The sequence below is a fragment of the Enhydra lutris genome, unplaced genomic scaffold, assembly GCF_002288905.1.
Source record: "Enhydra lutris kenyoni isolate GAN:26980312 unplaced genomic scaffold, ASM228890v2 scaffoldscaffold2, whole genome shotgun sequence".
Taxonomy (NCBI): domain Eukaryota; kingdom Metazoa; phylum Chordata; class Mammalia; order Carnivora; family Mustelidae; genus Enhydra; species Enhydra lutris.
The window spans coordinates 11,939,763-11,954,753 of record NW_019154086.1 but is presented as its reverse complement, the minus strand read 5'-3'; the positions used below and the strand labels follow the sequence as shown (position 1 = coordinate 11,954,753).

Genomic DNA, 14,991 nt, shown 5'->3' with positions numbered 1-14,991 from the left:
TTGATTCTTTTCATCCAACTTTTGGTTATTTATTTCTTGGTTTCTTTGTATTGTGATCACAAAATTTGTCTTATATATGTATTTTCTCTTTGTTTTTAGAATTCACTTTTTTTGGAGTCTTAGAAAATGATTTTTGTGAAAAGAAAAATTGTACCAAGTTTACCATTTTTAATGGTCTGATATTTGCCATAGACTTTCTGGGTTTCATTTGGTTCTTGAGGAGCAAAACATTATAGGAACATTTGGAGTATCAAGTTAAAATAAGGCTTGAAAATTAAATCCATTAAAATCAATCAAAATCGGTGTTAATTCTGTCAGCATGTTTCTTATTATTTTAAACCTGTATTTGAACAAGTGTATATTCTAAAGATAATTTAGAAATCTAAATACCTTTGCTCAAATATTTGGCCATTAGCTGTTCTTAATAGTTTTGATTATAAGATGGAAAACAGATATAAAATAATTCTACCCTAAAATGTCAGTGAATTTGTTGTAAAGGACATTCTGGGACAACTGGTGAAATCTGAAAATGGACTGTGTGTTAGGTTAATAGTATTTACTGTCCCAGTGAATGCAGTGATTGTTTCTTGGTCGTATAGGAAAATGATCCCATTCCTAAGAATACATGTTAATATATTTAGTAGTGAAGTTGTGGTGTCTGCAAAGAAGTGTCAGATTGTTCAACAGGAGAAAAATATCTATAAAAATATATGGCTATCTCTCTATATAGATATATCTGTATGGAGAGGGAGACATATGGGAGAGGTATATTATATAGTAGTATTTTTTCTTGCACTGCCCTTTCAATTTAAAATCTTTAAAAATAGGGGCGCCTGGGTGGCTCAGTGGGTTAAGCCTCTGCCTTCTGCTCATTTCATGGTCTCAGGGTCCTGGGATCAAGCCCCGCAACAGCCTCTCTGCTCAGCGGGGAGCCTGCTTCCCCCTGTCTCTCTTCCTGCCTCTCTGCCTACTTGTGATCTCTGTCTCAAATAAATAAGTTTTTTAAAAACTATTTAAAAATAATAAGTTGGGAGTGATGAATAGCATGTTATTGGGTGTTTGGGGTCTGTTAAGAGGATTTGACAAAGTCACTTTATGTCTTAATGATATATAAGTATTAATATCTACAAATCTATGACTGTAATTAACTACCAGCTAGCTTCTTTAGATATTATTAGAAAGTTAGAAAACAAACGAACAAAAAAAGTAAGTTAGAGAACTATCTTAACTGAGATACGATTGGGATTTAAAATGGTTTGGTGTAGTATTTTAACCTTCTTGGAAAATTAGAGTTCCTGATAAAGTAAGTCTGGAAGCTGCTGCTCACTATGTATGTTCCCTGTGGGGATTCATAAGCTTACTAGTGTAGTGAGAGTTCTGAGAAATAATGCAATTTTAAAAACCCATATTTAAATTAACATTTCTCACACCTCAGAATAGAGTATTTCTTTTGCAGGTTGACTTGATATTTTTGTGATCAGTGGTAATATCAGTGTCGGATACCCATTTCTAAACTAGAAGGAGTTTATGTTTATTATTTTAACTAGTTAGTTATATTAACTAGAAGTAGTTTATGTCTCTTTGTTAATTCATGACGTTATTGTATATTTTTAAAATCAAGGAATGACTTTTATATTGCCTAATAAATTTTGAAAATATTTTCTTTCTGGTCTAGCTCTAATACTGTGCTGTTACCTATAAATTTAGGTCTTCATTGCTGATATCTAGATCTGCTTCATCGAGGAATATAGGATTTCTTTTAACCTTTTTTTCTTTTCAAAATACTTTTATGCTTTTATTGTTTTTATGGAGGTTAATTTGTCATTTTATGAGATGCAGTTATTTAAAGAAAATCAGAGCTTTGTTTTGGTTATTAAAAATAAGCAGTTTAACTGTTTAATATTGTGTACTTATTGGTGGTTTTTCTGTAGGCACATAAAGAACAGGAATACCATAACTTCCTACAACTAATCTTTTCAGGATTAGTGATGTTGAGTGATGTATAAATAAGTTTAACCATGAACAGAAGTTAGGCTATTCAGTGAAAGAAAGTCATGGGTTTAAGTTAAGGTTTTATAAAGTGTTAAGTAAATGAATTACCCTCAATGTCCTATAGCTAAAGAAGTGAATCTGTTTTTATTTCATACCTCATAGTACCAAAGAGGACAGCTAAAATGGCAAAAGAAATTATAAAAAATTTTTCTATCTTAATGAATTGAATAGGTAATCATTTTAGAGATGTGAAGGCTCTAGGTTATAAATAGTGTATTGAATGAATGTAACATACTAGTGATTTCAAGATAAATACTTTGGTATTAAGTGAATACTTTTTAAAGCTTGAAAGCTGTTTATTGTGATGAAGGATAGTTAACACAATTTATACTGGTTACAGTAAAAAGAGGTTCAAGAAGATGAATTCATGGAAATCATGGAAGTTGGGGTATATTCCTAATTTTTAAAAAAATTCATCACAGGGAATAAATGTGACTTCCTATGAAACACCTATTGTAGTTATTGCTGCTGTGATCCAGACAAGCGATTGTTCAAAGACCAGATGACCTTCTTCTGTAAACATTTGTAGTTGTTTTTAGATGTTATGTCAGTGCAGAATTTAACTTTCTATGAAGTAAGAATGAAAGAGTTTTAATATAATAATTTTGTGAGCTTTCAGTGATGAATTCACAGTAAATATTTTGGATAACAAATAGTATTTAGATGTATTGAAATTGAAACAAGTTTTATAGTATAAATGTGTCCATTACTATATGTGATGCATTCTCCCGTATTCTATTTAAAAACAAAAAACAAACAAAAAAAAACCACTGGTCATGAAACCTGATTTGCACAGCTGTGAATGGTTTATGAGCTACAATTAGCTTAAAGATGAAACAAATGAGATAGGGCATCATTCGAACCTGTTTGCACAAACTATAGAGCAAGGACAATAACAGGATTATCTTTGAAATAGCTGTAGGTATTTTTTAAACAATATATTATTTCGGTTGCTTGTTGCTAAAGTGTTTTTCAAGTTCAAGTTTTAATACAAGTCCTAATTTCTAATAACTATGTTCTATCAACTCATTTCTTAAAATGTGGAATTCTAATTAATAACTCAGTTAAGAACTTCATTAGGTTATCTATTGTAAGCATGAGAAAAATCAAGACAGACTAGAAATAGATTAAAGGCAATCCCAATAAAGTTAGTAATATTAATGGAGAAAACTTTAACATTGACAACAGTACCCTGCTTATTCATTTATTTTTTAAAATATAGTCAAAAAACCATTGCACATTACTGTGTAAAATTACACAAAGATATGAACTTGCTGTTAATGCCCTTTTTACTTTTGATTTCTTGTAGGTTTTTTAACTTTTGTTATTTTAAGTTCTTTTTATCATGCATTTATTTTCTGCCCTTACTTATGTTTTGGTTATCATTACAAACAGCAAGTTTTTGTGTTTAAATTCCTGAAAATATTGGGATGGAATTACAGTAATGTGTTATGGCTTGGGCCCTCGCAGGAGTGTATCTCGCAGTCAGCAGTGAAAACAAAGTTTGAACAGCACACTATCAGAGCTAAACAGATACTAGATACTGTGAAAAACATAATGGATTCAGTAAACGTGGCAGCAGCAGAGAAAAGGTATGAATTCATTTTATTGCAAAATAAAAATGTCAGTTCATGTCAATATAAATTCTTAGACTAAGGTTTTAAATTGTTATATTTTAAATACTTTAGCACTTAAGTCAGCAACCTACTTGCATGTTTTTAAATGAATATTTGAAATTGTAAATATTTATTCTACAACCTTAACATCATTTACATTTCCTGGAACCCATTATTCTCAAGAGTTATGATTTTGACGTGCTTCATAGTTTTAAAATATCTTTAAGGCAGTGGAAGAACAAGTGGAATTTTTTGAAGAAATCCAGAAAGCAGGTGGACCTCTTTTTATATTCAACCTATGACCCATTTTTCATGTTTATACATTGATACCTAGAAATCTCTCTTTGATGCCAGTTGTGGTTTTTTATCAACTGGTAAACAAGGCGATATTACCTGCCAGCCAGAAGGTCAGTTTGGTAAGCACTACCCTATATGTCATTGTACTGCACTGTTACTCCATTTATGACATTATAAAGATGAAAGTAAATTCATGAAATTGCTAACACTGAGGAAAAGGCTAGTTCTCACAAACTTGGTACACTTGAAACAAAGCTGAGGTTATTAGATGTGATACAGGTATTAGATGTGATACGGGATGTTAAGCCTTAATTGAACAGTTAGTGGGCTTAAGCAAATCAAGGGAAAGATACAAAGCATCAGAGATTAAGAGGACATTAAATTGGGAATTTTAAATGCATCTGATCTTACTGGGAACAAATATACCTAAATCTATTGCCTAATTATGACACTTCTCCTGGAATGCATCATATACAAAATTAGAGAATTTCTAATAAATGAAACACAAGAGTGAGAACTCAAGAGTCTGATCTCGGGCCCTGTGCACTGTTTCTGTATGAGATTATTTTGTCATTTATGCCTCTCTCAGCTCAGTTGTTTTATCATAGTAGCCAGAGTGAGTATTTGGTCCACCGGTTGACCTTTATATTACTGATTTTAAAAATACAGGACATTAAACTAAACACAGCACAAAGAAGATGTGATTTGAGAATGGTTTATATAATCATGTCTTGGGAACTCTCTTAGCTGAAGATAATTTTTAAAATGCTCAGGTCTTTGTTTTCCTATATCCTATAGTGGTTGACAGATTTTCTATAAAAGTTAGATAGTAGATATTTTAGGCTTTGTGAGTTGTACTTTCTCTTTTGCAACTAGTCTGTTCTGCAGTTTTAGGGCAAAGGTAGCCATACAGATGATAGGCATATGAATGGTCATGGCATGGCACAAACTAGCAGCTGGCTGGATTTGGCTTTCAGGATGCCATTTGCTGACCCTGTTTTTTAAATGAAGTCATTATTTTTATTGTGACTGTTCGTATCTGTGTTTGGAGAGTCCTTATTCTTTGGGATTTGGATGCCACATGCACAGACAGACAAAGTAGTTTATATTCGATCCTCTAGAAAATACTTTGTAAATGAAATATTATTTGAATCATTTTAGATGTGAAATGTAAGTTTTGGGGTTTTTTTGCCACTGTATCATGCTAGCAGATGGTTCATTACCTAAGTGAATGTCCTAGCTTAATTGCTTTGGGACTTTAGTATTTCCTGAGAATTAATTATTCTACCTACTACAATAGGGTTTATTCAATGGAAGAGAGGGAAGATCAAATTGATAGACTGGACTTTATCCGAAACCAGATGAATCTTTTAACACTGGATGTTAAGAAAAAAATCAGGGCAGTTACAGAAGAGGTGGCAAACAAGGTGAGTTGGTGACTTTATGACTACAGTTTCTGGGAATGGAGAGACTGGCTTAGTCAGTAGAGTGTGCCACTCTTGATCTTGGGTTTGTGAGTTCAAGCCCCATGTTGGGTATAGGATTACTTAAAAATAAAATCTTTAAATTAAATAAATTTCTGGAAATGAAAATATTTTTGATAATCCTAAAAATGTTATCACCGTTACCCTAAAGGCACATTTTATTAAGTTTTTTACAGTTTGACTGACTAGTTGATAATCTTGGTTAATTTCTTTTAACTTCATATTTTCAGGTTTCCTGTGCAATGACAGATGAAATTTGTCGACTCTCCGTTTTAGTTGATGGATTTTGTTCTGAGTTTCATCCTACTCCAAGTGTGTTGAAAGTATATAAAAATGTAAGTTAAATTATTGTTAAAAGTTACTCGGTTTCCTCACCTTATTCTACATTTTTATTTAGTGGATTAGCCATTTTAATGTCTTCCTGGCAATCAGTACATGATTGAACTTTTCTATCCCCTGTGCACTCTTGTAATAAATGTAAACTATCTTATATATAAAGTACCCAAAAACATCCTCTTAAAATAAGATCATTTACTACACTTAAGTTTTTGCAAAATCTGTACATGTTCTAGAGAAAAAATAATGGGCACATGTACCATGTTAACAGGAGTTAAATAAGCACATAGAAGATGGTATGGGAAGAAATTTGGCGGATCGGTGTACCAATGAAGTCAATGCTTCAATGCTTCAGTCCCAGCAAGAAATTATTGGTAATGTTTATGTCTATAAGTTCATGTGTAGTTTATTTATTTCATTGGGAAAGGACTTAGTTTCCTTGAAGTGTTTTATAAAATGTAAAACATTATTTACTTGTTTCTTAAATACCATAATTTTGTTTTATCTAGAAAATTTGAAGCCATTACTTCCAACTGGTATACAAAATAAACTACATACACTGATTCCTTGCAAGAAATTTGATCTCAGCTATGACCTAAATTGCCACAAGTTATGTTCAGATTTTCAAGAGGATATTGTATTTCGTTTTTCCCTGGGCTGGTCTTCCCTTGTCCATCGTTTCTTGGGCCCAGTGAATGCTCAGAGGGTGTTGCTAGGATTATCAGAACCCATCTTCCAGGTATCTTTTTCTTTTTGAGTAAGCTTTTGATTTTGTTGTTGCTCTACTACACATTTATTTATCTTTGATTCTACCAGTTGAGATTCTTGCTCTTTTTTTAAAAATATCTCTACTTTGCTTATGTGATTTCTCTAATACAACTAGTTGTGTTCAGTTTGCATAGTTATGAGCTAATACCAATCACATAGAGCCATTTCTGAATTAGTTATACTGTGCAAAGGGAAAGGCAGTTACAGCGTTTTCATTCAGTACTGTTGTAGTTGTTCCACATTCATTTTTGAAACAGTTTTTTCCTTAAAAGTTTTTGTTTTCAAATAAAATTGAAGTTTTGACTTCAACTAGAGTAAATGCAAGCATTTAGAAAAAAAAAACTTTTGAATTTATCAATTCAGTACTTTTTCAGAAAATCAGTGGAGTTTTAAAACCATCACCACAATCCAGTTTTAGAACTTATCACCCCAAAATGGTACCCTTGTGCCCATTTTCAGGTGATCATTCTCACCTCCAGCCCTATTGCTAGTTAGCTTATTTAACTGTCATATTTTTCCCTTTCTGGACATTTCCTATAAATGGAATAATAAAAAATGTGCCCTTCTGTCCCTGGGGCATCTTTCACTTAGCAGAGTATTGTCAAGGTTCATCATGATGGTACATGAATGTTGTAGCATATACCAGTACTCCATTTTTTATAGGTGAATAATATTCCATTATAGATTATCACATATTTTATTTAGTTGATGGGCACTGAAGTTGTTTGTACTTTTCTGGCAATTATGAATGATGCTGCTATGAACACTCATGTACTATTTTTATGTGGACATCTGTTTTCATTTCTCTTGAGTATATACCTAGGAATGAAATTGCTGGGCCATGCGGTAACTCCATGTTTAACTTTCTGAGGAACTGCCAAACTGTTTTCCAAAGCAGCTACACCATTTTACATTCCCACCAGCAGTATATTAAGGTTCTGTTTCTTAACATTCCATCAAGACTTGTTATTGTCTGTCTTTTTTATTAGTGGATGTGAAGGGGTATCTCATGTAGTTTCAGTTTGTGTTTCCCTAATGACTAATGATTTTGAACATCTTTCATGTGCTTGTATTGGCCATTTGTGTATCTTGTGAAATGTCTATTCAGATCATTTACCCATTTTTTAATTGGATTATTTGGCTTCTTATTGTAGAAGTTCTTTATATATTCTCTAGATGGAAGTCCTTTGTCAGATACATGATTTCAGAGTATGTTTTTCTGGTCTGTGGCTTGTCTTTTAATTTTCGTATAGTGTATTTTGAAGTGTAGAAGATTTTAATTTTTAAGTGATTAAAAAAATTTTTTTCTAAGGTTGTGTCTTTGGTGTGAGAATGTTAAAATACAGTTTTAATTCCACTTGAGAGTTGAGGGCCTACTGTTAAAGGTAGAATCATATAGTATAAAAATTCAGTATTGGTCATAGAAAATAATTTTGAGACTTTTTATTTCTTCATATATTTATGGTAAACTCATTATTTGACTCATTCTTTTTATAGATTTACTACTGTAATTATACAAGAAATAAAATAGAACTTTATAAATGTAACTATTCCATTTGTAGTTAATTATAATAATCCTTTTTCCCCAACCTTATCAGCTTCCCAGATCTTTAGCCTCTACTCCCACTGCTCCAACCAATCCAGCAACTCCAGACAGTGCATCACAGGAAGAACTCATGGTCACCTTAATAACAGGATTAGCTTCTCTCACATCTAGAACTTCTATGGGCATCATAGTTGTTGGAGGAGTGGTAAGAAGTTCTTTTTAGTATAATTAAAATTGGAGTTTTGCAAAGCTGTCTGCTAGACACGAAAAGAAAGGTATATTTACTTTTATTTCCAGGATAATCTGTAAAATGACATGAAAAGTTGTTGGCTAAAATTAGTGAATAAAGATAAGTTTCACAGGTCTAATCTTAAGTTTTTAAAAATGCAGACTTATTTATTTTTAAATTGAGGTATAGTTGACATAACATTGTATTAGTTCTAGGCATACAAGATAATGATTTGATGTATATATATTGCAAAATGATTACCACAGTATACATTTTTAACAAATACCTCTTTAGGAAAAAAAAAATACCACCAACTAGCTAGTCCTTAAAACAATGCTTCCTATTTTCACTTCACAGCACATAAATGATATTTATAATTTGGAGTAACAAGAATGATTCAGGTCCCTTATGTAGACTTCTCTGAATACCAGAGGGATCTGCCTTAAAGTATTCAAGATTATTTTTTAGTTGTAGTTCTTTTTAACTGTTAAAATTTTTTTCACATCATTAACAACATAGGTTTGTTTTGGTTTTTAAAATCTCTGACCTTGGGTGCCTGGGTGGCTCAGTGGGTTAAAGCTTCTGCCTTCCTTTTAGGTCATGATCCCAGGGTCCTGGGATCCATTACCGCATCGGGCTCTCTGCTCAGCGGGGAGCCTGCTTCTTCCTCTCTCTCTGCCTGCCTCTCTGCCTATTTGGGATCTCTGTCTGTCAAATAAATAAATAAAATCTTTAAATAAAATAAAATCTCTGACCTAAAAAAAAATTCACATGTCTTCTTGAGATATATCAACTTAGCAAATGTCTGGCAGGTTATAAAAGTTCTTGCCTGGTATTTATGTGTAGCTCCTTTTTCATCTTGATTGATTTCCATTGGCTTCAGATTTTCTCACAGAGAAGGAATATACATTTTTTTAAAAATATGGATTTGAGGGGCGCCTGGGTGGCTCAGTGGATTAAAGCCTCTGCATTCGGCTCAGGTCATGATCCCAGGGTCCTGGGATCGAGCCCCACATCGGGCTCTCTGCTCAGCGGGGAGCCTGCTTCCTCCTCTCTCTCTGCCTGCCTCTCTGCCTCCTTGTGATTTCTGTCTGTCAAATAAATAAATAAATCTTAAAAAAAAAAAATATGGATTTGAGTCAACGATATGTAGGGGGCTGATGAGTTTGTTAAAATGCCTTAATGTACAATCTCCCTAGTGGTGTTATTCTTTCTTGAAATAACCTGTGAATTTATCCTACAGATCTGGAAAACTGTAGGGTGGAAACTCATATCTGTTTCATTAAGTATGTATGGAGCTTTGTATCTTTATGAGAGGCTGACCTGGACCACACGTGCCAAGGAGAGAGCCTTTAAACAGCAGTTTGTGAACTATGCAACGGAAAAACTGCAGATGATTGTTAGCTTCACCAGTGCAAACTGTAGCCATCAAGTACAACAGTAAGTTGAAAGATGTGTCTTTTTTTTTTTTAAAGCATTACTGATGTATAAAAATGTATAAAAAATGCATAAACAAGAATATAGCTCAAAAGAATTATTACAGTATAAACACATTTTGTAATCACCACCAAGGTGAAAAAAACAAGGGTATCAAACAGGCTCAAAAATGCATGATGGCACTCAGGGCTTGATCCTGGTACCCTGGGATCATGACTTGAGCCGAAGGCAGACATTTAACCGACTGAGTCACCCAGGCGCCCCAAGACGAGATGAATTTTGACAACATACTAAGTGAAAGAAGCCAATCACAAAAGACCACATAAGGTATGGTCCCATTTATATTAAATGGCTAGAGTAGGCAAATGTATAGAGACAGAAAGCATATTATTATTTGCCAAGGGTTGGGAAAGGGGCAAAGGGTAATAACTGGTAATGTATATGAGATTTTTTGTGGGGCAGTAGTGATAAAAGGTTCTAAAATTTTATTTTGGTCATGGTCACACAACTCTGTGAATATACTTAAAATTGAATTGTATATTTTAAGTGAGCAGATTTTATAGTATGTAAATTATATCTTAATAAAGGTGAGAAAAGGGGAGCTTGGGTGGCTCAGTTGGTTAAGCATCTGCCGTTGGCTGGGGTCATGATCCCAGGGTCCTGGGATCAGGCCCTTTGTTGGGCTCCCTGCTCAGGGGGGAGCCTGCTTCTCCCTCTGCCTCTGCCCCTCCCCCTGCTTGTGTACTCTCTCTCTCTGTCAAACGTATAAAATCTTCAAAAAAAAAAAAAGGTAAAATAATCTGGGAACCAAATGCCACAAAAAAAAAAAAAAAAAGCATGATGGCAAGTGTAATGTATTTTTACTGTCACGGCCGAGATTTACAAGTCTAAGATTTTTTTGTTGTTGTTGAGAGAGAATAAGCAGGAGCAGGGGTAGGGGCAGAGGAAGAGGGAAAGGCAGACTCCCCACTGAGCAGGGAGCCTGACGTGGGACTCAATCCCAGGACCCTGGGATCATGACTTGAGCCAAAGGCAGATGCTTAACCAACTGAGTCTTCAGGTGCACTCAGGTGCCCCACTGCATTTACAAGTTTAAAGGCATAATTCTTTTAGAACTGAAGAGAATTTTATTTTATTTTTTATTTTAAGATTTTTATTTATTTATTTGACAGAGATCACAAGTAGGCAGAGAGGCAGGCAGAGAGAGGAGGGGAAGCAGGCTCCCCACTGAGCAGAGAGCCCAATTTGGAGCTCGATCCCAGGACCCTGGGATCCTGACCTGAGCCGAATGCAGAGGCTTTAACCCACTGAGCCACTCAGGCGCCCCTGAAGAGAATTTTATTATACTGGGTCCACTAGTTTCTTTTATATATCTTAAAATTTATTTCATTGATCTAATATATAGAATTGCAATTAAATCAATGCATAATAGTCTGTATTTGGATGCTGCTGAGAGCTGAATTAAACTGTTTTCTGAGCTGAAGAGAATTGTGATTTAATGGGAGAAATAACATAGATAATTACAACAAAAGTTGAAAAGTGATAAGTAATGTAAGTGGTAAGTAAGCTTCATAATATGAGGCTCTAGAATCTTAAATCATGAAGGGTAGTGGGTCAAAAAAGATTTCCCGGGGCGCCTGGTGGCCTAGTGGGTTAGAGCCTCGGCCTTCGGCTCAGGTCATGATCTCAGGGTCCTGGGATTGAGCCCCGCATCGGGCTTTCTGCTCAGCGGGGAGCCTGCTTCCCCTACCCCCCTGCCTGCCTCTCTGCCTACTTGTGATCTCTCTCTCTCTCTCAAATAAATACATAAAATCTTAAAAAAAAAAAAGATTTCCCACAAGGAAGAGTAGCCTACCAAGTTTGAATGTGTGGAATAGGAAGATGTAGGCAGAGGGAAACACCCCAAACCAAAAGAAAGTAAGTGGGGGGAAGAAATGTGTTCAGAAACATGAGAAATTTGAGTGTGGCAGATGTGTATTTGAGGGGGCTACATTTGAATATAAACCTAATACTAGGACAGGAGCGTGGATATTTGGAAGTCCTGGAAGTTGATGTCATTGACATTTAGTTCTATAAAAATAACTGCAGTGGTGTGGTGTATTGAATGGTTTAGGCTGAGGAGACCAGAGTTAAAGGGAGATTAAACTTTCAGACACAAGCTCAAAGCCTGTACTAACACAGAGCTGCAGAGAATAGAAACAATGAGGGCACAGATGAGGATATTTGCCAAATATTTACTGAGCTCTTGTCTTACACGAGAGTTTTCATTTTATTTATATTAAGGAAGATCTTTTCTCTAATGGAGGTACCTAGACCTCCGGAAGAAATCAGCTGAGGTTACATATGTAAAAACAAAGCTTTTCAAAAAAATGAAGCTTTTCATTCATTTAATCATCAATTGTTAATTGCCTACCATGTGCTAGTAACTGTGCCAATATCTATGCTAACGGTGGTTGTAGGAAATAGAGATAACTTGATCTCTTTCTTAAAAGACTTTACATCCTAATGGAGGCAGCCTCGATATATTACTCAGTTAAAAAATACTCGCTAGGGGCGCCTGGGTGGCTCAGTGGGTTAAGCCGCTGCCTTCGGCTCAGGTCATGGTCTCAGGGTCCTGGGATCGAGCCCCGCATCGGGCTCTCTGCTCAGCAGGGAGCCTGCTTCCTCCTCTCTCTCTGCCTGCCTCTCTGCCTGCTTGTGATTTCTCTCTGTCAAATAGATGAAATCTTTAAAAAAAAAAAAAATACTCGCTAAATATTGATTTAATGAAATATGAAAATAATGAAAGATTCTTATTTGTCTTAATATTGATAAATGGTGAGATGGGTTGAAAATGGAAAGGAAAAAAAACCATGAGGAAGATGAACATGCATAGAATAGTTGCACAGAAAAGTCAGTTAATCATATTCCAGAGGTATACACACCCACTAGGCATGCTCCCAGTTGCAAAAATAACATTTGCCAAAGCTACCATATTAACTGGCACACAAATTAAATACAATCCTTTAGTTATGGAAACATGGTTCAATGTTGCTATGATTTAAAGTATTTTTTTGTCTAAGTCACAAGCTTATGAAATTTTCTTGCCTGTGCTCAGTAATTGTTATTTCTGTAGGCAAGGGATGAGTAAGGCTTATTGTGCTTCTGAAGAAATACACCCATCTTCTGCCTTTTTATAGCTTATTCATATTCACGACTGTACATTAGAGGTCGATACTGCCTGTTGAGCATTTGTCTTGAGACCAGATGAAATTAAGGCTACAAGTGCCATAGCCTCCTTCAGAACATTCTTAACAGTGTTCTTTGATATCTTATGTTTTAGGTATATTTTAAACTTTGTCTTTCTGTATAAGCTTTAAATTAAAGCTTCATTCATTTTAAAAGACATTCATGACTGCTGAAAAAAAGCTTTTTTTATTTTAAGGGAAATGGCAACCACTTTTGCTCGCCTGTGCCAACAAGTTGATATTACACAAAAACATCTGGAAGAAGAAATTGCTAGATTATCCAAAGAAATAGATCAGTTGGAGAAAATACAAAACAATTCAAAGTTCTTAAGGTATTTGAATCTTTTTTCTCAATAATGTGAACATTTGTTGGTCTCGTTACTTGAGTATAATTATGTAAAATAACTAGTGAATTTGTAGTAAAACTTTTTACATTTGGTTATTTTCCTTATTCCATGTGTTTTTCATTTTTCAGTGAAACCTAATTTCAATAAGAAAAAGAAAATCTAAATTAAAAAATTAAAAGGATTTTTTTAGATCTTTATCTAAAACTATTAAGCCATACTAGTCCCCATTCAGAGCAGAAGTTTTGTAATTAAAAGTGCAAGGTTTGGTTTTGTTTTTTAAGATTTATTTATTTTAGAGAGTGGGCACATGCTTGCACACTTTTACCACCTGTACAAGTTGAGGGAAAGAATCTTCATGTAAACTCTGCTGAGCAGAGAGCCCAACACGGGGCTCAGTCTCAGGACCCATGAACTCATGACCTGAGCAGAGACCAAGAGCCAGACCCTTAACTTCCATTTTCACTGGGGGACTGTTGGGTGTACTTAACTTTAAAGCAACAAAAGTAAACAAGACATCCTAATATGTGCAATTCTGGTTTCATACTGACTTATCATGGATTTTGTGGCATCTAAGTAAAGTTTGCCTTTGGGGACTTGACCAGGAGTATGAGTGATGAGTAGTAGAAGAAACTGCTTCTTGGTAGTTCCTAACTTTCACCTTTTACCCATTAGCTGGCTCACCTAACAAGTTATCATTAAGCAGCAATTAATAGCTGCTGCCGTTTACCAGTGCATGTGCTACACACGGTTGCTCATCCAAGAGCAGCTCGCAATGTCTCCAAATTATAGAGGCTGTCCTTGTGAGCTCAATTTTGGGACGGACATCTAAAACGCTTGCCGTTAAGTCTGTCCACGATGTCTTAATCTGATGTACAGTGACATTGTCCTCACTCCCCAGTTTCATCATCTCTGAAAAAGACTGCCATCACTTAGACCTTAACCTCCTTATACATATAAATACAGCCAAGTAAATTTGATTTATTCCATTCTGCCTGATTTAAGATTATCTCAAATACAGCCTTTCAAATTCAGTAAGATTACGTTTAGTAGGTTTTGTGTGTGTGTGTTTGACTTAGGAAAGTTTTTTTTAGTTGTGTTTCATCTTGTTTAGAGTAAAATGTAAATGATATTATTGGCACTTACTATAGCTTTTTGATTTTGGCCAGACTGACTTATGTATGAATAATTAAGATCTGCTCATCCTTTTTCTAACAGGAAAGTATAAAATAACAAATACCATAATATTTAGAATCTCCATTGTTGCTAGATTAGGATTAGTAATTCAGATAAAACTTACCTCAGGCTGCTGAAGCCTGAAGAAGCACGCAGTGGAGTCTATAGTACATGACCTTGACAATATGCACCCAGCAACAGTACAAGACCAAGAGAAAAGAGAAACGCATTCAAGTATGTGCGTGCCCTGGCATAGAATGAGAATGGGAGACACAATCTGTGTTCCTCTGTCAGTGTTCCTATTTTCCTCTTTTTAGGGTACTTAGCTATATTAGGTATAATCCTAGTATTAAAAAAAAAAAAACAAACTTTTGGTATACCATGGTCCTTTCACATCTGACAGCTACTTTATGTATACATAAAACCAGTTATTCTACACTTTATGCTTAACTTAAAGGGAATTCAAAGACATTTACGAC

At 34.8% G+C, this 14,991-nt stretch overlaps 1 protein-coding gene across 1 annotated transcript in view; it reads left to right on the top strand.

Annotated features, from left to right (window-relative positions):
- Nucleotides 1–14,991, top strand: part of LOC111148243 (mitofusin 1) — a 32,652-nt gene that overhangs the window by 15,972 nt on the left and 1,689 nt on the right. Inside the window, exons 10-17 of the mRNA XM_022504704.1 lie at nucleotides 3,523–3,644; nucleotides 5,266–5,392; nucleotides 5,680–5,784; nucleotides 6,057–6,159; nucleotides 6,295–6,524; nucleotides 8,152–8,304; nucleotides 9,572–9,768; nucleotides 13,190–13,324. Coding sequence (XP_022360412.1) covers nucleotides 3,523–3,644; nucleotides 5,266–5,392; nucleotides 5,680–5,784; nucleotides 6,057–6,159; nucleotides 6,295–6,524; nucleotides 8,152–8,304; nucleotides 9,572–9,768; nucleotides 13,190–13,324 — 1,172 coding nt within the window. The remainder of the gene's footprint in view (nucleotides 1–3,522; nucleotides 3,645–5,265; nucleotides 5,393–5,679; nucleotides 5,785–6,056; nucleotides 6,160–6,294; nucleotides 6,525–8,151; nucleotides 8,305–9,571; nucleotides 9,769–13,189; nucleotides 13,325–14,991) is intronic.